This window comes from Salvia splendens, chromosome 4, assembly GCF_004379255.2.
Source record: "Salvia splendens isolate huo1 chromosome 4, SspV2, whole genome shotgun sequence".
Classification (NCBI taxonomy): Eukaryota; Viridiplantae; Streptophyta; class Magnoliopsida; order Lamiales; family Lamiaceae; genus Salvia; species Salvia splendens.
In genome coordinates, this window is record NC_056035.1 from 41,502,141 (window position 1) to 41,529,291 (window position 27,151).

Consider the following 27,151-nt stretch of genomic DNA (forward strand, 5'->3'; position numbering starts at 1 on the left):
AAATACTGACAAATATTCATAGTATATAGTACTAAATTAGCGTACGTGTCCCCATTACAATTTACAGATGCTATTTAGCCAGCAATTCCCCTACAATAAGAGCTTCTTGATCAACCACGTATCAAATTTCTGTTTATTGTCTAATCTTCATAATTTGGTAAACTATGATTCGGCGTATACTAGAGTTGATTCGGTGAGAGGTGCAAGTAAATTGTATGCTAGGGTTGGTATACTTTGCTAGTATGTCAAGATAGAAGTTTTAAATGAATTTTATATGTATTTAATTTGCTAGTTATAATTTCTAATGAATTTTTTAAATTACTTCAGGCCTGAGAATATATCATATACTAATTCATAGTTAGCATTTCTCACTAAAAAGATAAGTTTATGCTCTAAACATGATCACAAAATCTATCCATGTCTATCTAGTCATTCTAATTTAAAAGACCTTTTCAAATTCAAAATTAAAATATTAATTACTCGACGACAAACTAATACACTATTTTTTGTATCTTATAACTACGTCACTACAATAACAACAAACGGCTAAGAGCATCCACAATAGGAATAGCTCAGCAATAGCCCAGCCATACCATAGCCACAAACTCCTTCTGCCACATCATTAGCCCTAAAAATCCTCCTGCCACATCATCAAGACAAGCAAATAGCTCAGTCATAGCTCAGCCATAGCCTAGCCACATCACTCAAAATTATATAAAACAAATAATTAACAATCACACAACATACAAAATTAAATTTACGACACAAATACGGGATAATTTAATAATACTATTAAAATTTTAAAAAGTACATTAATTAAAAAAAATACAATAAAATAAAAAAAGTACATTAATTAAAAAAAGTACATTAATTAAAAAAAGTACTTTAATTAAAAAAATTCACTTCTCGCCTCCGTCGCCTCCGTCGTCGTCGTCACCACCGTCGTCGCCACCGTCGCCGCCGCCTCCACTCAAATCGTCACTCATGCTCACGAGCAATGCGTGAAGAAAACTCTTCTCCTCGGGGTCTGTCGCCGCCCGCCATTCGGCGAGCGAACGAACGAGGGGTGGGGATCACCTGGGCAGTCTCGGGGAGGTCGTGGGAACCACCGCTGCTGTCGCTGAAATCACCGGTGTAGTTCAGTCGTTACTTCTTCGGCCAGCCAGCGTCGACACCTGCTCGAAACTTCTCAGATTCGTTCAGCACCACAAAGCAGTTCCAGTATGTGAAATCCTTATACAACCTGGGTGTTTCACAAATAATAAAAAAAATCCGCTGGGCGATCCGGACCCTGCAATGGCGCCGAGCGGATCGCCGAGCGCCCGTATATCGCCTAGCGCTAGACGATTTTTTTTCGGAAAATTGCTAGGCGTTTGCAATGGTTCGCCGAGCGCACCGCCTAGTGCCGGGGCTCGGCTAGGCAGTGCGCTAGGCGCCATTGTGGATGCTCTAACGGTGTCTTTTACTGCTATTAAGGACTCTAATTTGTGTCTAAATCCAACATTTCATAAAGTATCCCTATTGTTGGTGTCCAAATCAAAATTAGGAGATACAAATAAAAACATCCTTAAAAAGCAAAAGATTATGATAATTTATCTTCGATTTAGGAACACTTTCTTTTGTGTCATTAATTATGGTTATTTAAAAAAAATTCAAACGCTAGTAATACCGTTTCAATTTTTGTATCCTTAAAAGATAAATAGTACATAGGACATAACTAGTGTGTGAGCGGTAATCATATATCTAGAGTAAACTATAAATAATAACCTAAAATGATATATTAAAAATATTAAATCAACATATGGGAGTGAAATAATGTGTGGGCCTGGAAATCATTAGCATTGCAAAAAAAAAAAGAAAAATGAGAAATTAAATCCAAAAAAATGTCACTTAGGATCTTGAATTAAGGAGAAAGCTTGAATTACAATCTACTACTAATATATAGCTTGGAATGAAGTAATTAAGAGAATAAGTATAAAATCAATTATCTTATATACTCATAAGTCGACTTCAAGAAATATAGATGTAGGGAGACAAGAAACCAATTGAAATGAAGTGCCACTTAATTCATTAATCTAACACATGGTTATGGTTGCAAATTCATAATCACAAGTGTGACCATGGTCCAAACTAGCTAGTTCAATTTTACAATTCACATTCTCTTCTCACAAGACAAATGTAATTGTCATAATATTTAACTAATGACATCTCGTCTAAGATATGAGTATTGAGTCGAATCTTCAAAACATTAAAGTCTTAAAATTGACTCCCGTCAGAAATTAATGTCGAGAAAATGTTCCTTTTCTTTGTAATTGACTCAAGTTGTTGTTTCGTGGTTAGCAGTAATTGTTTATTCAATCTCTTTATCCATTTAATGGGGAGTGATAAAATGTTTACAAATTTTAAACCAATATTCTAGTTAATCCTAATAATATTTATGATAAATATAGTCCGACCCAATATAAGTAACTAGTATTTTAAAGTCAAGTTGAACAATATTTTAAATACGTGACAAATATGGGTCAATTTTTTGGTGCAAATGGTTAACACGGCATGATTTTTCGTGAGACATTAATTCTACATATTTAACTCTAATTATTGAAGCTAATACATAATTATAATTAATACTAGCAATCTGAACTAATAGTACATAGTATATCACAATTTCTTTTTTCAATCGTCCGCAAAACATAGTAGTATCACTCTTTTGGAATAATGCTCCACACTCATTTCTTATTTATAAACATGGGTAGATCTCTTCAACTGAACAAATCTGACTTATTATTCCATCTAAAACGTTTTACAGTTAGATATATTTATTAAGTAGTAATATAGACAATTAAAAAAAAGCACAAATACACTAATATAACCCAATGGTGTAAACTCAATTGCGATAAATTTTCGCAGTTATTGCACTTGCTGCAGATAAAAGTAACACTAAAGAAAACACAAATAATACTTGACTAAGCAGTTTTATAATTGCGAAGTCATTATGTTAATCCCCATTCGTAAGAAAAGTCTCAATCCAAAGACTCGTAGTTCCAAAGGTTTAATTAAGGTAACATTACGCCATTATGGCTTAAGCACCATCAGTAACACTGCTTAAAGAGACACTTCATCTAAAGTCAGAAAAGGAAAAAGAAAATATTGTACAAGAACTTTTACATTATTTCTTGTATTGGATATTAATTTTGTAGAAAACGATTGACGGCACCAATATCTAGTAAAGAAAAAATAATTAAATTAAGAATATTTATTGTCCAAGAATACTCATACGTCTAATACTTGGTACTCAAGAATACTTGTAACACAAGTTTTACCATGTAACATACTTTGTAATGCTCTATTTAAAGGGTGTCATATTATTGAATGTAATTCAAGTCCGCAAAAATATATTTAGTCCTTGAGCTATTCTTGTTCTTTAATTTTAGTATTAACATTTCGACATTTCAATTCCATTTTTCAGCATAGCATTAGAGCAGCTAACAATCCTTCATTAGTTTCTTCCAAACAGAAAAATGTCCAACCATAACTTTGAGGGGAGCCAGATCTGTGTTCTTTTATGGTTGGTTCTGTCTTGGTTGGTTGAAAAAAAAAAAAACATCTTAGTCCAGAATGTGCTTGATTTTGGGGGGCTTAAAAAAAATTTCAGAAATCAAACCTATACAAATATAGCTGGCAGCTGCAGCCCAAAAATACTAGAAAATGTCGGTCAAGCCCCTTTAGCCTCAAGAAAAAAAAAGTCCAGCCCATCTTTAGATGAAAATTTTGGAATAGCCCTCCACTTTTGAAAAAGTATGAAAAGATCAGATGTCTTTTACAATAGCTAAAAATTTCCAAATCCGAATTGAATTAACTCATCGAAATGAGTCAAAATTGTGTGAATTAGTTACTCGGTACTGGTCTAAACTGTGTCAATTAGCTCGTCCAAAAGAGTTAAAATTGTTTGAATTAGTTTCTAGACACGAGTAAAAAATGTTTTAATTAGCTCCTTGATACAAGTCAAAAATTTAAATTAGCTTTTTGACAAGAGTCAAAACTGTCTGATTTAACTAGTTGAAACGAGCATAAACTTTCTGTAATAGCCGCTATCTAATTTCTCGGAAATTTTGAAATAAAGACTAGAATTTAAAGAATGAGAATGAAAGAGCATTCGTTTATAATCTTGAGTAAACAAAAACACGATATTTAGAATTTCCAATTTAAATTGTGTATTACAAATATTGGCGATGGAAATAAAGGAAAAAAAAACGAAATACACAACTCAACTAACTATTACATGTTAAAGAAAGTTTACACGTAGGGCTACGCTATTACAATTCGAGTCATAGGATGCGTGGCAGGCCCGGTCTCAGCCCAGCTCAAGCGGCCCGACGAACTGGGACACCAAGGTGAGAACCACACTTAGCATCCCTATTTCTCTGCCGAGCACCAACCGAACCAACAAGAAAATGCATTAGCAAACAAGGTAATTGGATAAGCAAAACCAAATGAGAATGAGAGACAATACTATCTGATGTGGGAACCGAAAACTCACCAAAATAGGTAAGAATGAAGGCTGCTACCACCAGAAATGGCCTGCCCTTCCAGCTTGGTTGTTCAACGACCACAGCAGGGGAATCAGTGGCAAACTCCTGCCATCCCTTATACACCTGCCAAATGAGACAACACTCCATAAATACACCAAGTACTAGACCCCCACATGAAGCCAAAAACAGTTAAAATGCTGCAGAGCATAGCAAAATCTCAGCAACTCAAATAAAACCACGAGTACACAGCCTGCAGAGCTGCAGGAAGGCCAACCAATTTTGGCACAACCTAAGGATCTTGTTTCAGCCAAGTACATCAGCCTTATCAGGCTTTCAGTTACAGATTCAGGATAAATATAGGAGTAACCCTTAGCCTGTCCTTCACACCACATATCAGCTTCGATTTTAGCCAAGACCGGAAGGGAGAGAGGGAAGAGGAATCGGGAATCGTAAGCAGAGAGCTCGGCTTAAGACGTGGCCAGAGACCGACAACTTCATACCAACACATTCACAAGAGGTAATCCCCTTAACACCATAATTGCATCATATAGAACAAGCAAATAGCTAGAACATGAGAACCTAGGAGCATAGATGCTCAAGAACTAAATTCGAACCTTGCAATGCCACAGCTAGGATTAAACAGTATGAAATAATCACTTGAACAGACATCACATAAACCTATGCTCGACAGTCCTATTAGTAGAATCACAACATGGAGTTTCGCTTCGAAACCAACAAATAGCTACAAGAACAAGTCCCCCACAGGATCAAATACGAGCATCATCTATATTTTAGACTTCCAAAATTCAGAAACTTAGATGAAAGTGTGGCTACTGCCGCAACACAAGGAAATGAGTAAAGGGGATGGAAGATGAAGGCCTAGCTTGAACGATAGGATGTCCGTCGAGGAGATTTCTGTCGCGACAGAGGCGACGGCAGAGCCCGAAAGACGTCGCGAGACTCCAGCATGCCACAACAGATAGGGGCTCCGTTCGCAGTGCACCCGGGATGCCCGCCGGTGACTGATGCACCCGGCTACGAGGGTGAACAGAGAGGGGGCTATGAACGAGTCGGAGGAGAAATCTGGTGCGGAATTGGGGTTGCCGGAGCTGAGAACGGCGACCGGAATCACACCAATACAGATAGAACTCGTCCGAGGTGAAGAGGGAATGGGAGAAGAGTATTGCATTAATTTCTGAATGAATTACAAATTGAAGAAGCTACAGATTATAAAGCTATGAGCTAGTTAACTACTTGAATTGGCAGTTATAACTAACTCGTTCCTAACTAATCTTCATGCCACGTGACAATCTTCTCTCAGCTTCCCTCGAGTGTACACGTGTCATTTCAGCTCGTCTTCGGCAGCTCGTCTTCGGCAGCTCGTCTTCGTCTTTTACGTGTTATTTCAGCTCGTCTTCGGCAGCTCGTCTTCGGCAGCTCGTCTTTGGCAGCTCGTCTTCGGCTTTTATTCTACTAATCTCATTTCCATGCATCAAATCTCCCCCCCTTCAAGTAACCTTGTCCTCAAGGTTGAAAATGAGGGAATTTCTCCTGAATATCATGCAAAAACTCCCAAGTTGCGTCTTCGGGAAAGGAATTGGCCCAATGAATTAGCACTTGCGTAGCTGGATGATTTCCCCTCTTAACCAAGCGACGATCCAAGATTCTGACAGGTTCCAAAAAAGTCGAGTTTCCAATGACCGGTAAGGTGCCATGTAGTTGAGAAAGTGGTCCAGCCTTCTTCTTTAACTGAGAGACATGAAATACCGGGTGAATTCGAGCATCCGGTGGTAGAGCAAGTTTATATGCCACCTCGCCGAACTTGTCTATCACCTTGAAAGGACCAAAGTAGCGTGGACTAAGTTTGTGAAATTGTCTATCACGGAGAGTATTTTGTCTGTAAGGTTGGAGTTTCAAATAAACCCAATCACCAAGAACAAACTTGCGGTCCGAACGATGCTTGTCATGTTGTTGCTTCATCCTGTGTTGCGCTCGACCCAAATGAAATTTTAAAACATCCATCATAGCTTCTCTAGCGACCAGGCTTTCATCTACATCATGCACAGTCGAATCCCCCTTAAAGTAAGGAATATGCAACGGGGGAGGGTATCCATAAAGAGCTTCAAAAGGTGTTGTACCAATAGCCGTGTGGAAGGAAGTGTTGTACCAAAATTCTGCAAGACTAAGCCATTTGCTCCAAGTCGTAGGCTGATCTCCACACATACAACGAAGGTAAGTCTCCAAGCAACGGTTGACAACTTCGGTCTGACCATCAGATTGAGGATGGTAGGCAGTCGACATGTGAAGTTCCACGCCTTGTAACTTGAAGAAATCGGACCAGAATTTGCTCAGAAAAATCTTGTCTCGATCACTGATTAGTATAACTGGGAGACCATGGAGTTTGAACACATAATCCAAGAAAGCTTGAGCAACTGTGAGGGCTGAATAAGGATGAGTAAGCGGCATGAAGTGTGCATATTTAGTTAACCGATCCACCACTACTAATATAGTAGATTTCCCCTGTGACAGTGGGAGTCCCTCAATAAAATCAAGACTTACTTGCGACCAAGCTGCTTCGGGAATGGGTATGGGTTGAAGTAACCCTGGTGATGCACTATTGTCATACTTAAAGCGTTGACAAATATCACATTCTCTGATAAAATTCCGGATCTGCTTCTCCATGTTAGCCCAATAGAATAAAGAGGATAATCGTTTATAGGTGGCAAGAACACCTGAGTGACCTCCAGAGCTTGAGTTATGAAATAACTGAATGATTTTCAAGCGCAAAGCTTCATCTTTTCCCACTACTAAACGGCCTTTTCTTCTTAATTGATTTCCCAGCCATGAAAATTTAGAAGTGGACTTAGGATTCTGTTTGAGCTCAGTGATGACTGATTGTAGATCTGGATCAGACTCCCAAGAAGCTTGAATTAAGGGATAGATATCAGTAGCCACAGTGGTGATAGCCATACAAAAAATTTCAGATGAGTGTACTCTAGATAAGGCATCAGCAACCTTATTCTCTACCCCCTTCTTGTAAGTGATTTCAAAATCGAAAGCCATCAATTTAGAGAGCCAATTTAGTTGCCCCGGAGTGGAGAGTTTCTGTTTTAACAAATGACTCAGTGTCTTATGATCCGTTCTAACTTCAAAAGGCATGTGGCTCAAATAATGGCTCCAATGTGTCACAGCAAAAACAATCGCCAATAGTTCTTTATCATATACTGAAAGTCCTCTGTTTTTGGGAGATAAAGCCTTGCTAATGAAAGCAATAGGATGGTTATTCTGCATTAGAACAGCTCCAATGCCGTAGCTGCAAGCATCAGTCTCCACTACAAAAGGTGAAGAAAAGTCAGGTAATGCCAAAACAGGTGGAGAAATCATAGCCTTTTTTAGATTCAAGAAAGCCTCCTCAGCTGTAGAATCCCAATGGAAAGCATCCTTTCGGAGTAGATCAGTAAGTGGTTTACAAATAACTCCATAATTTTTAACAAATTTTCTGTAATATCCTGTTAGACCAAGGAAGCCTCGCAATTGTGAAATATCAGAGGGAATAGGCCAAGTTTGCATCGCCTGCACTTTCTTAGGGTCTGTAGAAACCCCAGCTTCTGATATGATGTGTCCCAGATATTCAATCTGCCTCTTAGCAAATTCACATTTGCTGGCTTTAGCAAAGAGAGAATTTTCATGGAGCTTCTGAAAGACCTTCTCAAGATGGATCAAATGGGAGTCAATATCCTTGCTATACACCAATATATCATCAAAGAAAACGAGCACAAATTTCCTTAAGAACGGCCTGAAAATGTCATTCATTAGACTTTGAAATGTAGCAGGAGCATTTGTGAGTCCAAAAGGCATAACAGCAAATTCATAGTGTCCATCATGAGTTTTAAAAGCTGTTTTAGGTATATCTTGTGCTTCCATTCTAATTTGGTGATAGCCGGCCCGCAGATCTATCTTAGAAAAGAGTGTTGCACCCCTCAGTTCCTCTAAAAGTTCATCAATAAGAGGGATGGGGTATTTGTCCTTGATAGTAAGTTTATTCAATCGCCTATAATCCACACACATTCTCCAAGTTCCATCTTTCTTTTTAACAAGCACCACTGGTGAAGAAAAGGGACTTGAACTTGGTTGGATGAAGCCTTGATGCAGTAAGTCAGTCACCTGCTTCTCAATTATATTTTTCTGTAAGGCTGAATGTCTGTAAGGTCTGGAATGGACTGGTGTAGCTCCAGGTATTAGAGAGATTCGATGGTTATGCGATCTCAGAGGAGGTAAGGTGGTAGGTTCAGCAAATACTGACTGATGAGTCTCCAGAAATTGCTGAATAGAGTCAGAATGGTTAAGTTGGTCTTCCATATTCCCTTGCACCGTAAACAACTCAGGGGAATCTGCACCATTTATCTGAATACAGTAAAGCTTGACCCCTTCATTGTAGCTAAGAATTTTGTTCATTTCTTTCTCAGATGCAGCCTGGACCACCTGCTCATTATTACCTCCCCTCAGTACATGTCTTCTGCCGTTAAGTGTGAAGTCCATAGTCAGATTTTTGAAATTCCATTGGATATCACCAAGAGTTTCCAACCATTGAACACCCAAAACCATGTCACAGCTACCCAAAGGTAAGAGGAGCACATCCGTGATAAAGGTAGTGCTTCTCAATGACCATTTTAAACTTTTACACATTGCCTTACATTCCAATTTATTTCCATCGGCAACATCCACAAACACCGGGTTCACTGCAGTGAGGAATAAGCCGAGCTTCTTAGCCGTTTGTAAATCAAGAAAATTATGAGTACTCCCCGAATCAATTAGAATATGGAGAGGTCTTCTACCAATTCTGCCCGTGACACGCATAGTTCTGAAACCTCTAGCAGATGAACCATTAATAGCATGAATAGAGATCAAAGGATTCTCCTCATCTCCTAAATCTTCATTAATTTCATCAGATTCACGTTCACCCGACAGCATGCCATCGTCTATCTCAAGCAAGTAGAGTTGCTTCCTAGCACACCTATGACCTCTTTCAAATTTCTCATCACAACCATAACACAAGCCTCTAGCTCTCTTATCTGCCATTTCTTCTTCAGTTAAGAGTCGTCTAGATTTAAAAGCAGGTGTAATAGGAGTAGGTAATAACGGAGCAGAGTTATATGCTTGTGAAGTTCTAGCATCAAGAGTGTTAAACCGTTTACTAGGCTGATTATTACCATCTTTAAACGGTGTAGCCATATCTTGTAACCGAGCCAAAGCATAAGCATGCACAAGTGTTTGAGGCATGAACATTCTAACCGCTTTTTGCACATAAGGTTTCAAGCCATTGATGAAGTGACTCACAGCATAGGTTTCAGAAATAGACACACGACCTAAGAGTAATTCAAAGCGGTCATGATAGTCAGAGAAAGAACCTGTTTGCTTCAGAGCAAGCAGCTCAGTCATAGGATCGCCGAGGAGTTGATCACCAAATCGTCCTTCCATTGCTTGTAGAAACATAGGCCACGGGGTAGCCATGGCGTGATCCTGATATCGTGACCAATTTTGAAACCATTGCAGTGCTCGGCCTTCAAAATTGATGACAGCTAAGCGAACTTTCGCTTCTTCCGGAGTAAGATCTACGGTGAAGAAGTGGTCGCACCTCATGATCCAGCCGGCCAGATCATCACCCGAGAAAATAGGGAAACCGACCTTCGATTGTCGAGTAGCGAAGTAAGGTTGGCGTTGAGGTCCAATTCCTCCAAATTGATTGTGAGGAATACCTCCAGTAGGTTGATTTCCATGCGGATTCGGTATGAATCGGTTGAGAACCTCCGTATGTTGAAGTTGCAGAGCGAGAATAGCCTCGCGTAGTTCCCTCACATCTGAATCACGAGCTTTATCCGCATTATCGCGGATTGAATCTTTCTCCTCACGTCGGCGGTCAGATTCGGAGACTTTCGCCGAGAAGTCGGCCAGCGCAGTCGCGATAATATCCTCTACGCGACGCATGTCGCCGGAGCGCGTTTCCACCATGACAGGCGAAGGATCGTTACCACTGATACCACTTGGTGCGGAATTGGGGTTGCCGGAGCTGAGAACGGCGACTGGAATCACACCAATACAGATAGAACTCGTCCGAGGTGAAGAGGGAATGGGAGAAGAGTATTGCATTAATTTCTGAATGAATTACAAATTGAAGAAGCTACAGATTATAAAGCTATGAGCTAGTTAACTACTTGAATTGGCAGTTATAACTAACTCGTTCCTAACTAATCTTCATGCCACGTGACAATCTTCTCTCAGCTTCCCTCGAGTGTACACGTGTCATTTCAGCTCGTCTTCGGCAGCTCGTCTTCGGCAGCTCGTCTTCGTCTTTTACGTGTTATTTCAGCTCGTCTTCGGCAGCTCGTCTTCGGCAGCTCGTCTTTGGCAGCTCGTCTTCGGCTTTTATTCTACTAATCTCATTTCCATGCATCAAAATCCACCGAGCCCAATGAGACGCCACGACGATGAAAAATGCCGCTATGCCGAGGCGCCGTGAGAAGTGAGAAAGGACAGGGCCACGACTGGTAGCGGAGACGTCGGCAGCGGAGACGAGGGAGACCGGCGAATCCAAGATTTGGGTTTCCGTTTTCACTCCTCCAATTTGGGGGAGGGTTTTCGAAAATTAGGGGAAGAAAGAGAGAAGAGAAAAGGGGGGGTGATGAAGTGAGTTTGGGCCATTAAGAATTCATAGGCAATTGGGCCATGCCCAATAGGAATTGATATGGGCCATGCTAATTTAAATTAACTTGGACTTCTTATACAAAAAGAGAGGAAAGAGACAGATTGGGCCACTGCAAAATCTGGGCATGTTGCTAAAATGCTGGGCCATTATAATTAGTTTGATGGGCCATCACCCTAAAGATATACAAAAATTTAAAAGAGAAATTTCCCTTAAGCCACGGAAGAAAAGAAATTTATTAAGCCGTGATGAAGTAGTACATAATAAATAAATGGATGGGAACTTTATTAGTCCAAGTAAGTATTTCAAAATACTTAAAGAAGATAATCGAGAATTTATTATACCCGAGCAGTTCGGCAAGACTCCCGAATAAGTTAAATCGCTGATTTAATTAAGGATTTAAGATTTCTAAATATAGAAAGAAGGAAGTAAAATAATAACCACACGCTTAGGCATGCATACATGCAAGATAAACAATTATTTTAAAGCCTAATTTAAGTATATTAATTTTTGTAAAGGACGTCGTTGCTCGACGTGTAATCTCAGGAAAGGAAAGCACCCGCTTTGCAAGAGTTTAAGCAATTGAGGTGGGTCTTTCTCTTCTTTCTTTAAAGCGTGTTTATGTGAAAACATGATTATTTGAATGAGTTGTCATGCCATGTTTTGTTTTGTGATTGCCTATCTGTTAAATCTAATTCGGGTCCCAGTAGGGCAGTGAGCTAGCGCCAGGTCGACCTCAAACCCTACTCGGACTAGTGTACACATAGGGACCGTGAGCTAGCGCCAGGTTGGCCGGTCCGGGGTCGTGAGCTAGCGCAGCGTTGGCCGGCCCAGTGGTCGTGGAATGTGGCCACATTCCCGATTCACGCAGTTTGATATGGCATATCATCAGAAGTTTAAAAGACTGCAGTCTATTTTCAGAAAGCAATAACAGATTTTAGTGACCGGGACTTATTTTCAGAAAAACCCCGTGTTCACTCAGCTTGGCTGACAACTAAAAGAGAAAATGTTTTCGGCAAGAGCCCACTGAGTGCATCAAGTACTCAGCCCTGCATATTGTTTTCCTTAATGTGCAGGTTGATCGTTATCGAAGCCGATGAGGTGTTGGGACAGAAGACTAAATAAGTAGAAGGATAACTGGTGTAGTATGTCTTCATACATATTACATCTGTCTTGGTACTCTTCCGTTGTGCAAATTTTAGAACTTGCTTTTAGCAAAGACAATTGTTCCATAACTACTCTGATTCAGTATGATTTGTACCCTCAACACATTTCAGACAATGTTTCCTTTGATTCAAGCATCTTATGATGAGTTGAGACAGCTTCAGTAAGTTTTAGTCGCGATATAGCTACACTTTCTTTGACTAGGGAGATGTGGTCGTGACACTTTCAATGAACAATTGAAGAGCTCTCGATATGAGCTTAAACTATGAATGAAGAAAATTCAAACAAATTGTCCGATCCTAACTTAAGGGGGAGTGTTGCGATAGAGAGATTCATCAAAGAGAAATTGAGAGTGGAACAATGGAGTTTACATTTGTCCGATCTAAAGCAGATATTCTTACAAAGGTAGTCAGCTCGAGAAGTCTCGCAAGTGTATTTTACAAGTTGAGGTTTGGAAATCCCACTATACAACCTGAGGGAGAGTGTGGAAAAGAAAAAGATAATAAAATCAATAATAGTTAGTGTCCAAGAATACTTGGTGCACTAGTATGATATACTTGGTACCTAAGAATACTTAGATGACAAGTCTTACCATGTACTCCCTCTGTTATATGCTACTTGATACACTTCATTTTCATAATCATTTTGAAAAATGATACTACACCCATCCCTTGTTAAGAAAGATAATATTTTTCAGCATAAAATTTAAGAAAATGAGATTTTGTTAGTAAAGTAAGAGGGAGAGAAAAAGTACAAAGGAAAATAAAATAGTTCACTTAATATGAAATATTTAGCAAAGGACGGTGAGAGTAATAAATAGTTAAATTGTAGAAAAAGTAAAATAAAAGAACGAATAATATAAAGACTTTTATGTACGTTATTTTTTCTCTCTAATTTCGGTTATCGAGCTCCTAGATGATTTTGAAGAAATTAAGTGTGAAGTAAATCTAAGTCCGCATGGGTAGAATGGATAGCGTTAGCCATATCCAATAAAATCCTTAATGAAAGAGATAAGTAATCAACAAAGTTGAGCTCAAACAAAGGCCGGACATGGCCTCTTCTCTTGGCTTCAGCTGGCAGTTCCCATCTCAATCTCAAGATGGACGAAAGGCAGAAATCAACGAGCTACAATTCGGTGCATAGGATGGGTAAACACTAAACACACCGCACGCCATTTCCAACTGTTTGTTGTATTGTCTCTTTGAAACGGGTTTTATGAAAGGCAGGACCCGGAAGGCGTTCTCGGAGCTCCGAAGCCGGGACACACCGAAAATTCCTCTTCTTGTTCTGCTTTTATACGTTTAAATTAGCTAGTGTGGCATTCAGCCGAAACTTGTTTGGTTAGAATCAACTGTGCGCTTACAAGAATCGTTGTGCGTGAGCGAGAAAATAATTCATGCATTGGGTTATTTTTGCTCTGATAACCGTTTCATCGTATGGTGATACCAAAATGTAGATTGAACGACGAATTTTTCTCACACCTGAAACTAGAACTGGGGAAACTCAAATTTTCAGTGTCTAAGACTCAGGTTTGTCTTCTCCTGTGCCCCGTATACCCCCTTGACAAATAAGGAGAAGCGCTAAACACCTATTAGCTGGTTTTGTTTGTAGGATGTGGAAGACAGAGTACTTGAGTTAGAGACGCTGCAAAAAGCCTTGGAGGAAGCCACAGGTTAGGAGTAGTAAATAGTTTGCGAAAGAAATTTCTTTTGACATTTTTTTTTATCAAACTCGCTTTTCTCCTACAGAAGCATATGATAAAATGCAAGCTGAACTCATAACAGCAAGGCAGAATTTGATGAGACTTTTTACAATCGACTGATATCAAGGCGACTGTATGCTACTTATTAGCTCTCTTCTCAGAATATGTTTCTTGTTCCCTTTAGATCACTGACAGCTTCTTCTTACACGATGCAGGTCTTGGACTTGGTTGGGGAAAACGCATTGAATAGATCCTTATTGACACTTCTTGATCAAAACATCGCAAGTGCTTATCAGGGTAACCAGGTGAGAAAGATAATTCATTTTGAATTGCTCTTGGCTCTATTTTGTACATATAGAGTGGTTGTTCTTGGTTCTACCGTTTGACGTGAAATCCATAAAATTGTTCAAATCATTCCAGCTTCCAAGATTTATTCAAGTTGATTGAAGATATATAACACAACGGGGATAGTTACACAATACATGCAAAATGTTTCACCATTGTTTTAAATTAGTACAAAAAGTTTTAAGTTAGCATATATCATACAAATAGTTTAATTTGTGTTTCAAATTAGTACATTTAGTTAAAAATCACTAACACCACTAACACCGTTATTTTTTTGGTCCTATTCTCTCCAAAATTATTTCTTATTTTTCATCTTATTCACATGATATTATTTCTTCAAATAATACCCCATGTATTGCAATATAAGCATCTTATATCATGCAGTAGATATGCATATAATTTCAGCTAATATATTTGCAGCTAATCTATGTAAATACTAATTTTCAACCAATTTTTCATCCTCCGTAACTTCACGCACAAACAAATTCCACCTTATCTTTGATAAGTTATATGGAGTAGATATTTCAATGAATGATTCATCTCCTTCTAGCTGACCACATAATTTTTCATTTCCTTTATCCTATTCTTAATTGGTTTTAGCCTTCTTTTCACACACAAACATAGATTCAATCTCTTTCTCTCAAAAAAACGAAAGAAAAGAAAAATGAATTGTTGCTGCAACTATATAGTAGCTAGTTTTCGGATGACTTGCAGCACCGAAATGGCCTTCTTCCACTCCAATTTCATTCTGCAAACTCCTCAGATATTTATTTATTCTAATAATGTTTTTAGATAGCATAATTTTGGAGTGAATAGGACAAAATATAAGATAAGATAATGGTGTTAGTGATTTTTAACGGAATGCATTAATTTGAAACACTAATCATACTTTATGTATGATATATGCTAACTTAAAACTTTTTGTACTAATTTGAAATATTTGTGAAACATTTTGTATGAATGGTGTAATTATCCCCAACACAATGTGTAGTATGATGGATATGGAAACCAATCTGTCATTACCCTGTTTAACATTCTGACGGTATTTTATTATCTAAACTCGATGATGTAGAAACAGGTTGCGGAATACATGGAAAAGATTCGTGGGGCAATGCTCAAGTATATCACTGACTGATTCGTGTAGAACGATGACGTACCAAATATAACTATGTATGGTTTATTTACACATGTGCAGAGATACTAGTTCTCAAATTCAAGATATCAAGTGTTTTTCATTCTGCTGTAGGTATAATTTTACCAAAATTAATGGGCTTGGACATGGATTCGCTTTAAAGCCACGGCGTAGTAGTTTTGGTTGTAGTTGTGCCCAGGAATGTTTTATTTTTCTAGATGAATGTAAAATCAAGGCTTTGTATATTTCATGACTGAAAAAAAAGAGTTATTTGAGACTGGGTAGGCCATCCGGATGCAGCTGCTTCTTGGGGCGGCTGCAGCAATGCGGATCTCGTACTCCAACACTCCTACTCCATTTCTACTCTAACACTCGTTATTTTATTGTGTTGTTAGCGTTGAAGTAGGAGATTATTTCTGCTAAATCAGATATACTATAAAATATAATAAACGAAATGCAATTTACTAGTACTAAAATTTAACCAGTTTTGAAGTTCGTTTAAAATGCTCAAAACTAAAAATGAAATGCAAATTACTCGCAGCATTTTCTACAGACTCCATCGCCGCCAAACACCACCGAACTGCCGCTATCGTCCACCGCATAGATGGAGTTAGGGGCCGGAGTCAGGTGCTTCAATACCAAAACCACTAACTCTTACTTTTGAGCCTTCAAAACCACATCACACCTAGACTGTGGCGGATCTAGGAATCAAAAATCGTGGGGTCGAACCGATCAAGATTATAAATATAATATTTTAATAAATATCTCTAAACAAAAATACGTAAAAATATAAATACCACAATCTTATGCTATGCGAGATAGTTGGCTTCTTCGAGTATCCATTTTCTGAAAACGACTCAAAATCCTTTCATTGGGAATAGTTGCAAACACCTCCTTCTCGCTATATACCGTCAAACTGTCGTTCAACCAGTCATCTCTCATCCTATTTCTCAGCTCTGACTTCACAAATTTCATTGCAGAAAACACTCTTTCAACGGATGCTGTAGCTACTGGTAAAAGTAAGACCAATTTTATCAATCGATAAACCAATTGAAAAATCTTATCTTTCATCGTTTCAACCATCTTCTTTGAAAGAGTTCCCAAATCTTCAACATCTGAAAAACGTGTATCTCTTCTTACATCACTCACGAAACTTTGAAGTTGTTTAGTTAACAAGTTAAGCTCCATGGATGAAAAGTCTTCCGGATAAAGGGTGGCAAGATGAACAAGTTTATCGACATTGAAATTGGAGAAATGATTTCTTGGATCAAGACATGCCATACACTCGAGTAGGTCTGTGCTGGACTCAGAAAAACGATTCCTCATTTCTTGACTAATTAAATCAACAACCTGATTGTGAAAAAAATTTATGTTAGGAGTTAATATCAAAGTTTAAATAAACAAGAATATTAGTTATCAAAAATACATGATAAAAAATTTCAACACGATAATAATGATAGTTTGTAATACTTGAAGAACCGATAGAAACTCGAGGTCTTTTCTTTAGAAATTTATCCATTAACCTAAAAACAAATAACAATGTAACACAAATTTAAAATTTATATTTAATCAATTATCATATACTATGAAACTTTCTAATCTAATCTCGGACAAGGTAAACAAAATCAATGAATAATTATTGATCAATTTTATAGCACTATAATGTGAATTGTAAAAACAGAACAAAAAAACAAATAATAGAACAAACTTAAACTTGAATGATAATTTTAAATACCTCAATAATAGTACCAATTGCTAAGGATTTCCTTCGAAATTCTTTTCGTAGCATACATAGATCATATAATTGCATACAGAGGAATACCAAATTGAAAAAATGCATACACATCAATTGCCAAACCATTAGAAGGAAACAACTATTTATAAAATTGTATGCACATCAATTACCCAACCATCAACAATACCAAATCAAAAAATTGAATACACATCAATTACCCAACAATGAACACTTAGCAATTACCCAACAATCAACAGCAATGCCAAATCAAAAAATTGAATATACAGCAATTCCTCAATCTGTTGCGCCGGAGCAGGAATCAAGAACGTCGGAGGAGCAGTTATGAATAGCAGACATCGCCGCCCTTCACCAGACCCAATTCTCTTTATTTAAATAGGTTTATTGGAAATTGAGTTTATTTAATTAGAGTATTGATTTATACCAAGTCCAGCCTATTTGTAAAGCCCAATTACTAAAAGATTGGAAATTTGGAACAGCATCTTCTTCTCCACAGGGGCGGCGACTGGTTTGCTGCTGGGGCAGAACTTCGCGCGGCGTGGGGTCGGCGGCTGGGGAAGGGTATTATCCGGCTATTCTCCGGGAACAGCGGTGGGGTCGGCCGACCCCCCCGACCCCACCTAGATCCGCCGATTTCACCTGGAAATCTTACCTCGTACGCTTTCTTCCGCACTCCTCAGAATCCCATCAGGCGAGCATCGGTCCAAGTGAGCAGCATCAGCACTGATTCCATTTCCAAGGTAGTGTAATTTGCTCAATTTCCACAGTATAGTACTAATAAGTATCTTATTTTTTTTAATTTCTGCAAAATATCTCTAGTCTATACACTATATGGAAATCATTTTAGATGATGATATCGATAGGTAACATACAAATTAGAGTGAACATGAGTTGGCATACGAATACTTTTGCAAGATAGTACTATTTCTTATCTATATAATTGAAGGGGATGTTTCACATATGCTGTTAATCGGCATTGGGAAAGAAATGTGGTGTAGAGTGACTGGAATTTTATGCTGAGATATGTGTTGAAGTTTGGCTACAAACTTTGACTTTTGTCAAATTTTCTCATCCCACCTCGATGGGAAGTTAGAAGTTGGAGGAAGTAGCTGCCTATAAAAGGAGCACTCTCCCCTCATTCGTAATGTACCTCAAATATTGTATTCTCTTCTCCGTCTAAATATAAGCGGGCTCTGCAGAGGGTGCTCGGAGACGTAGGCAATTTGGCCGAACTCCGTTATCAAAGTTTCGGGTGTGTTCTTTCTTTATTATTTATTTTGTTCCGCATTTATTTCTGGGTTTATTTTCTGTTGTGATATTGTATTCAATATTATTTGAGGGTTTGGTAGTAGTGTTTTGTACGGTTCTTTTGGGTGTTTTTATATTGTGATAAATACACCGACTGATAAATTCTGTTAGGAATCTGGTATTTAAGAGGGACAGTGTCCTCGCCAGTCTTTCTAAAGAATTTATTTGGAGAAGTAATTTTATCGAGTAGACCCCATTGGATTAACTCTGAAATTATTGAATCGGTTCATTTCACTATTTGAGAGAAAATTACCCGGTTTTCTCAACAAGTGGTATCAGAGCCAAAGGTTCGTCCTTGGTTCTATTTGTTTGTAATATTGAATACTTTATTTTGAGTCTGTAATGGCGGGTAATGATCAAGAAAACAAGGCTAGTTCTTCGTCATCGTGGTCGAGGTTTCCACTGTCAAATATGAAATTGACGGTGGAGATATTTGACGGTTCTAGACTCTCTTTTCCAGCAGGGTCTTGACATTGCCATTGAAGAAAAGAAACCAGAAGATATAGATGATAAAGATTGGAGTATCATAAATCGGTTAGCTTGTGGAACAATTCGGTCGTGTCTGTCCAGGGAGCAGAAGTATGCTGTCAAGAATGAGACTTCTGCACATAGATTATGGAAGACACCGGAGGACAAATTTCTGAAGAAGAGTGGTCAGAATAAGCTCCTTATGAAGAAAAGGTTGTTCCGATTTGAATACCGACCAGGTACCACTATGAATGAACACATTACTTTGTTTAACCAATTAGTAGCAGACCTGCTAAATTTAGATGTGAAATTTGAGGATGAGGATCTGGCATTGATGTTGTTGTCGTCTCTACCTGATGAATTTGAACATCTGGAGACCACATTACTCCACGGTAAAGAGAATGTGTCTTTAGATACTGTATGTTCTGCTTTGTATAGTCATGAATTGCGAAAGGCAGATAAAATGAAAGGCAAAGCAGTTACAGATGAAGCATTAGTGGCAAGAGGTCGTCAACAAGGCCGATCAAAGGAGAGAAGAGGAAGGTCCAAATCGAAAAAGTGAGCTGCCAAAGATGAGTGTGCTTTCTGTTATGAGAAAGGACATTGGAAGAAAGACTGTCCAAAGTCGAAGAAGAAAGAAAAGGCTTCGCAAGATGCTAATGTTGCTGAATGCAAAAATGATGCGGAGTCAGATTGTTCTTTGACGGTTTCACCTTCAACATCGCATCCAGACGAGTGGATATTGGATTCAGGTTGCACCTATCATATGTGTCCCATCAGGGAGTGGTTCTTTGATTTTGAAGAACTCAATGGCGGACTTGTTTACATGGGAAACGACAGTCCATGTAAGACAGCCAGGATAGGCTCAATCAAGCTACGGAATCAGGATGGATCCACCAGAATTTTGAAGGATGTGCGGTACGTGCCCCAGTTGAAGAAGAATCTCATCTCATTGGGGGTCTTAGAATCTAAAGGCCTAGTTGTGATGATGCGAGATGGAATTCTTAAAGCAAATTCAGGAGCATTGGTGATGCTGAAAGGTGTGAGGAAGAACAATTTGTATTACTATCAAGGTAGTACAGTTGTTGGGACAGTAGCAACTGCAACTTCGAGTAACAAGAAGGATGCAGAGGCGACGAAGCTTTGGCATTTGCGATTGGGACATGCTGGTGAGAGATCATTGCAAATTCTCGCCAAGCAAGGATTATTGAAAGGTACGAAGTCTTGCAAATTAGAGTTTTCCGAGCATTGTGTTCTAGGAAAACAGCGAAGAGTGAAATTTGGCACTGCAATCCATAATACGAAGGGAATTTTGGATTACGTGCACTCAGATGTGTAGGGACCTGCCAAGACTCCGTCACTTGGAGGTAGACACTATTTTGTCACTTTTGTTGATGATTTTTCCAGGAGAGTTTGGGTGTACACTATGAAGAGCAAAAATGAAGTCCTTGGGATTTTTCTGAAATGGAAAGCTCAAGTTGAAAATCAGATGGGGAGGAAGATCAAGGTTCTCCGATCTGACAACGGTGGAGAATACAAGAGTGATCCTTTCCAAGATGTATGCCAGGAGTGTGGCATAGTTCGGCACTTCACAGTGAGAAATACACCACAGCAGAATGGAGTGTCAGAGCGTATGAATCGAATACTAGTGGAGAAAGTTCGTTGTATGCTGTCTAATGTTGGGCTAGGCAGAAAATTTTGGGCTGAGGCCATCACATACACTCAACACATTGTCAATCGTTTGCCATGTTCTGCCATTGATGGCAAGACTCCTTTAGAGGTATGGTCCGGTAAACCTGCAACTGATTATGATTCTTTGCATATTTTTGGTTCTATTGCATATTATCATGTGATTGAATCAAAGTTGGATCCACGTGCAAAGAAGGCTTTGTTTATGGGTTTCAGTGCTGGTGTTAAAGGATATCGGTTATGGTGTTTGGAGTCTAAGAAGACGATTGTAAGTAGGGATGTTACCTTTGATGAATCTTCCATGTTGAATAAGGTAAATCCAAATTGTAGTGATACTTCGCAGCAGGTGGAGTATACACCGAAGCAGGTGGAGTTCGAAGAAGCAGCTGTGATCCCAACTACGAACACCACAAATGACTCTCCTACGGAAGAAGAAGAGTCAGATGATGAAGAGGTTCCACCCCAAGAACCTTCGCAGCAATCAGAGCCAATTGCAGTCAGGCGAACGAGGCGGGAAAATAAGAAACCTGCTCGATTTGCGGATATGGTAGCATATGCGCTTCCAGTTGTTGATGATGTTCCATGTATCTTTTCGAAAGCTATTGAAAGTTTAGAAAGCGATGGTTGGAAAGGTGCTTTGGAAGAAGAGATGCAATCTCTTCAGAAGAACAAGACGTGAAAGCTGATGCCATTGCCGAAAGGCAGGAAGACAATTGGATGTAAATGGGTTTTTGCAAAGAAAAAGGGATTTCCTAACAAAGATGATGTTCGCTACAAAGCAAGATTGGTAGCTAAAGGCTACGCCCAGAAGCAGGGAATTGATTACAATGAGGTATTTTCTCCTGTTGTTAAACATTCATCCATTAGAATTTTGTTGGCTTTGGTAGCGCAGTTGAATTTGGAGCTAGCTCAACTTGATGTGAAGACCGCGTTTTTACACGGTGATTTGAAGGAGGAAATCTATACGACCCAACCGAAGGGATTCAAGGTTGCTGGCAAAGAAAATTGGGTTTGCAAGTTGAACAAATCGTTGTACGGATTGAAACAGTCTTCAAGACAGTAGTACAAACGGTTTGACAAGTTTATGAAGGATCAGATGTACACAAGAAGCAAATACGACCACTGTGTGTATTTGCGCAGACTTCAAGATGGTTCCTACATCTACCTACTCTTATACATTGATGATATGCTGATAGCATCAAAGAGCCAAGTTGAAATTGACAGATTGAAGGCTCAGTTGAGTAAAGAGTTCGAGATGAAGGATTTGGGGGAAGCCAAGAAGATTCTCGGCATGGAGATAACAAGAGATAGAGAAGGAGGCAAGCTTTGGCTGACACAGAAGCAGTATTTGACCAAAGTACTACAGCGTTTTGGTATAAATGATGATTCCAAACCTGTAAGTACCCCACTTGCTCCTTATTTGAAACTTAGTTCTCAGTTATCTCCAAATACGGAAGATGAGCGAGAATATATGGCGAAGGTTCCCTATGCTAACGCAGTTGGAAGCTTGATGTATGCAATGGTGTGTACAAGACCAGACATTTCACAAGCCGTTGGTACTGTGAGCAGATACATGCATGATCCAAGAAAGGGTCATTGGCAAGCTGTGAAATGGATTCTGCGGTATATCAAAGATACTGTAGACATTGGTTTGTTGTTTGAGCAGGATAAATCACTTGGTCATTTTGCAGTTAGATATTGTGATTCCGACTATGCTGGTGATTTGGATAAGCGAAGATCTACTACGGGCTATTTGTTCACTTTAGCGAGTGCGCCAATTAGTTGGAAGTCTACCTTGCAGTCAACGGTAGCTTTGTCTACGACAGAGGCAGAGTACATGGCCATTACTGAAGCTGTGAAGGAGGCAATTTGGCTTCATGGGTTGCTGAAAGAATTGAGTGTTGGTCAGAAACAACTTGAAGTATATTCTGACAGCCAGAGTGCTATTCATTTAGCAAAGAATCAGGTCTTTCATGCAATGACGAAGCACATTGATGTTCGCTATCATTTTGTGCGGGAAATTCTCGAAGAAGAGGAAATTGTCATCCGAAAGGTTCCGACTTTGGAGAATCCTGCAGATATGTTGACCAAGGTGGTGACGAGGGCCAAGTTTGAACATTGTTTGGACTTGGTTAATATTCTGCGATTTGGAGCTGGCGCTTGACTGCGCCAATATGAAAGCACCGCGAGTCGTCTGTTTAGAGGGAGAAGATTTGTGTTCGGTGGGATTTGAAATTTTGCCAAGGTGGAGATTTGTTGAAGTTTGCCTACAAACTTTGACTTTTGTCAAACTTTCTCATCCCACATCGATGGGGAGTTAGAAGTTGGGGGGGAGTAGCTGCCTATAAAAGGAGCACTCTCCCCTCATTTGTAATGTACCTCAAATATTGTATTCTCTTCTCCGTCTAAATATAAGCGGGCTCTGCAGAGGGTGCTCGGAGACGTAGGCAATTTGGCCGAACTCCGTTATCAAAGTTTCGGGTGTGTTTTTTCTTTATTATTTATTTTGTTCCGCATTTATTTCTGGGTTTATTTTCTGTGGTGATATTGTATTCAATATTATTTGCGGGTTTGGTAGTAGTGTTTTGTACGGTTCTTTTGGGTGTTTTTATATTGTGATAAATACACCGACTGATAAATTCTGTTAGGAATATGGTATTTAAGAGGGACAGTGTCCTCGCCAGTCTTTCTAAAGAATTTAGTTGGAGAAGTAATTTTATCGAGTAGACCCCATTGGGTTAACTCTGAAATTATTGAATCGGTTCATTTCACTATTTGAGAGAAAATTACCCGGTTTTCTCAACAATATGTTCATGACTATATGAGTATAATGATATAGTAAAAGAGACAGTTGAGGGAAGTTTTCATGCTTCGATAGTTTCTAAGGCCATCATCCACTACGCTGTCACTATACCGTCCCTTAAACTACTATTTGGGGGTCCCACTGTACTTTTTTACTCCATCCCTTAACTAAGGGACGGAACCTGCAACTCTTCGTCCCTTAAATTACTATTCATTTCATTTTTTTTATTTCCAACCCAATTCAATTAAATAAACACACTTCATTAAAAAACACACAACATAAAAAAAATTACAACTTAAAATTTAAAAAAACAAAAAACACACAATTAAAATCCTAAAAAATTAAACGTTGCATAATTTAAAATATAAATTTAAAGAAAATAAAAACTACTCCGCCGGCGAATCATCCCCCGAAGGCGGTGGAGGTGCAATAGGAGGCGGAAGGCCAAGTTGTGCTTCCATATACACAATTCCGTTCCACCAGGCTTGGTATTGGGCGGGCGAGAAGCGGGAAGTGTCCGCCATTGTGGCGGTCATGTACACCGCCATAAGAGTGTTCGAGCCTCCCCCCGAGCCCGATTCCGAGGCAGCCTGGCTTGATTCGCCTCGGCCCTTCCTGGCTCTAGCTGCTTTTGCCGCCTTCGTCCCTTGCGGCCGACGGCGCCCACGGCTGGGTCCTCCGTCATCGCCGGCCGTACCCGCAAACTCATGCGATGCAGCCCCTTGTGCGTCGTTGTCCTCAGCGGTGTCACCAGACGAGTATTGACAACTCGCCGTGTGCTTCGTGCACTTCGAGGTTGAGCCCGAGCTAGAGCGGACACCGCCGGCCCACCGTTCCTCGTCCTTGACGGCCTGCCAAACATCAACAAATTTGAATTGTTTGCCGGTGTCCTGGTTGTAGACGCGCAAAGCCTCCCTCAGAAGGTCGGCTCCCGTGGCGCCGCTTTGGTAGTGCGCCGCTTCAATCGAGTAGATGCCGCAGAATTTTTTGACCTGTCTGTCGACTCGGTCAAAGTGAGAGCGGAGCATTTTATATGTGCGCTTGCGGGACCCTTTCGGCTTGATCTGGTGATAGGTCTCGAGGACCTTTTCCCAGAAGCACTTCTTGGGTCGTTGATTCCCGACGATGAGATCGTACGAGACGGAAATCCAGGCGTTGTACACCGCCATCGTTTCGTTGTTGCTGTACGGATGTCGGCCCAGATCCTCATTGAAACGATGAGAGTTCTCCTCAGGGTGCTTAGGTGTCGTTCAAGCAAGGATATATCCTACTGGTCAGGATAGAGATCCTAACTAAGCCTAGACCCTGGTTTCAAAAATTCCTCAACCCACTTCTACTGATCAGTATAGTGGTGGTAAGGGTCGAATCCCACAGAGATGGTGCGTTAAAACTATTGTGGTGATATTCTGGATGGTTTGGTTAGCTACCACGCTCGGGTTGAGTCTCTACCTAGGCAAGAACTTAAAGGTAATTTCCTACTGACTAGAATGGGGAAAGGAGTGTAGGGGTGCAGCTGTGTACGTGGAAATGGGGAGACATTTTTGTAACAGAAAATATTTGAAAAGTACGGGATTCTATTTTGGGCTAGACAGAATATTCAGAGGGTAGTGGTAGTCATGGTGACTAGGCTGACAGATCTGCAGGTTATAACTAAAAAGTAAAGGACAAAAAGTAAAAAGCATCTAAAAAGCAAAGTGGTCCCCAACATTAGACTTGGACATCATCTTCTTCAACAACACAAACCACAATCAGAAAATAATTCCAGATTCAACACGGAAACACAGTTTATCAATTCGCGAACACAGATCCACAAATAAGAACACCAAATCTGAAATCAAGCACAGAAAATGCAACTCCGCATACTGATCAGCAGGAAAACGAAAACTAACTCAAACTAAACTTCACATGCAGCGATTCACTCACGATCAACAGTTCCACACTTAACTAAAGGAATTTTGATGGAAACAAAGAAAGGAAAGTTTCAGCACTTAAAACACCAAGGAACCTTAGATCTAAGCTAACTAGGCGAAATAGGAAGGAAAATAAATCAACACTATAACCGAAACGGATATCAACTTCATAGCATAAACACGTTCAGATCTTCAACAAGTATTTCAAAAGCAGAAAATATCCAAAAGCAACAGAGATCCAACGTAAAGAAAACAAGTAAATTAAACTACGAAAGCGAATAAAAGTGTTTTGCCACTCCGGGCGATGGAATCTCTAAGCTACGGTCTTGCTGGCTGGAACGGACGATTTGGAACTCCGGGAACATCTAGATCTTCAAGTGACCATGGCAGTGGCGAGAAACGAGATTCTGGACTGGGCTGAAGGACTGAACTCCGAGAGAATTCTACCTAAGAGTGATGATGATGATTCCATTTTCTCTCTCCAAGTGGCTTCCTTTTATAGGGAGGCTTACCCTTGATTTTTAGGGTAAGACCTTGCGGTGAGATGACTTCTTTGCCCTTAATTGTGATTGAGCAGTCCCAGCTATCCTCCTTCTCCATCTCGAGCCATATTTGCATGTATACTGGTCAGTACGTAATTGTCCTGACGCCCTTTTCACTTGAAGTGTCTGAAACTCTGCCTACTGGCTAGAATGCTTACCCTGCACGCTTAAGCAACTTTTTTTGCAGATATAATTCAATTACGCACATCATACTGACCAGTAACCTAGGCCTAGAATACGACTTATCAAACTGCTCACACTTACCACATGCTTGTCCTCAAGCGTGAAGAACAAACAAAAACGAATAAGTCGAATTCTAGCCTGGTTACTCCCCTGACCGACTCTACCTAAACTAGACTCGACGCAAAGAAAAACACTTGGTCACACACAGAAAAAGACACACAAACACACAAACACAAAAACACAAAGATTTGGGCTATATTTTCAACCATCCCTTACCTCGGGATCTGGTGCAATCCGGCCTTAGACAGCCTTGAACTCCTGCCACCCCCCATTCCTTCCTGGTCAGTACATCCGTTTGTCAAGATCGCCCAAACTCTCGGCCAAACACTAGATTCACTCGGTCTCTCATACCTCACCAGGAATGTTAGGACCGCATTCTCTCAATATGCTCAACCATACTTGCTTCGGACTTAGATCTCACGTGCAGCTACTGAAGGACTTAAAGGCTTGTAATGGGGCTATTGGGTTGCAGCGTTTTGGGGTAGATGTTCCTAAGGCTCTAAGTTTTCAAAATTTCTATTTTATTAATGCGGGAGAACTGTGTGCTGTAGGCTTTTGATCAGTTGCTTTTTAGCTGGCGCTTCTGGCTTGGGTCTCCAACTGTTCAGTATCATCTTGTGGCTTTGCCACCCTTATTCCTTCTCTTTTTTTGTGGTCAAGTTTCTGACCATTTTTCTCCACAATCTTCTCTTTTTTTTTTTTTTTTTTTTGTGGCTTCGCCACCCTTATTCCTTCTTCTTCTCCCTTTTTTTTTCCTTTTTGTGGACCCGGGATAACTCCCTGGTCGATTTCCTTCCAAACCTTCTTGCCCAGCTGGAGTCTGCTTCCTTGTACATCTTTCTGGCCAGTAGGCTTCATTCGCC

At 39.8% G+C, this 27,151-nt stretch overlaps 1 protein-coding gene, 2 long non-coding RNA genes and 1 pseudogene across 3 annotated transcripts; 2 read left to right on the top strand and 2 right to left on the bottom strand.

The window, feature by feature from the left end:
* Positions 1–4,170: 4,170 nt before the first annotated feature.
* LOC121800171 lies at positions 4,171–5,607 on the bottom strand. Its single transcript, XR_006050447.1, has 2 exons — positions 4,538–5,607; positions 4,171–4,421 (listed from the first exon to the last, which is right to left on the bottom strand). It is a non-coding gene; the product is annotated as an uncharacterized LOC121800171 (long non-coding RNA).
* Positions 5,608–11,504: 5,897 nt separating this feature from the next.
* LOC121801156 lies at positions 11,505–15,916 on the top strand (annotated as a pseudogene).
* A 460-nt stretch (positions 15,917–16,376) lies between these two features.
* Positions 16,377–16,898, bottom strand: LOC121801157. The gene has a single exon (XM_042200604.1). It carries the CDS (start codon positions 16,896–16,898, stop codon positions 16,377–16,379), a length of 522 nt encoding a protein of 173 aa, XP_042056538.1.
* Positions 16,899–17,399: 501 nt separating this feature from the next.
* Positions 17,400–18,224, top strand: LOC121800174. The gene is made up of 2 exons (XR_006050448.1): positions 17,400–18,065; positions 18,189–18,224. It is a non-coding gene; the product is annotated as an uncharacterized LOC121800174 (long non-coding RNA).
* Positions 18,225–27,151: the final 8,927 nt, after the last annotated feature.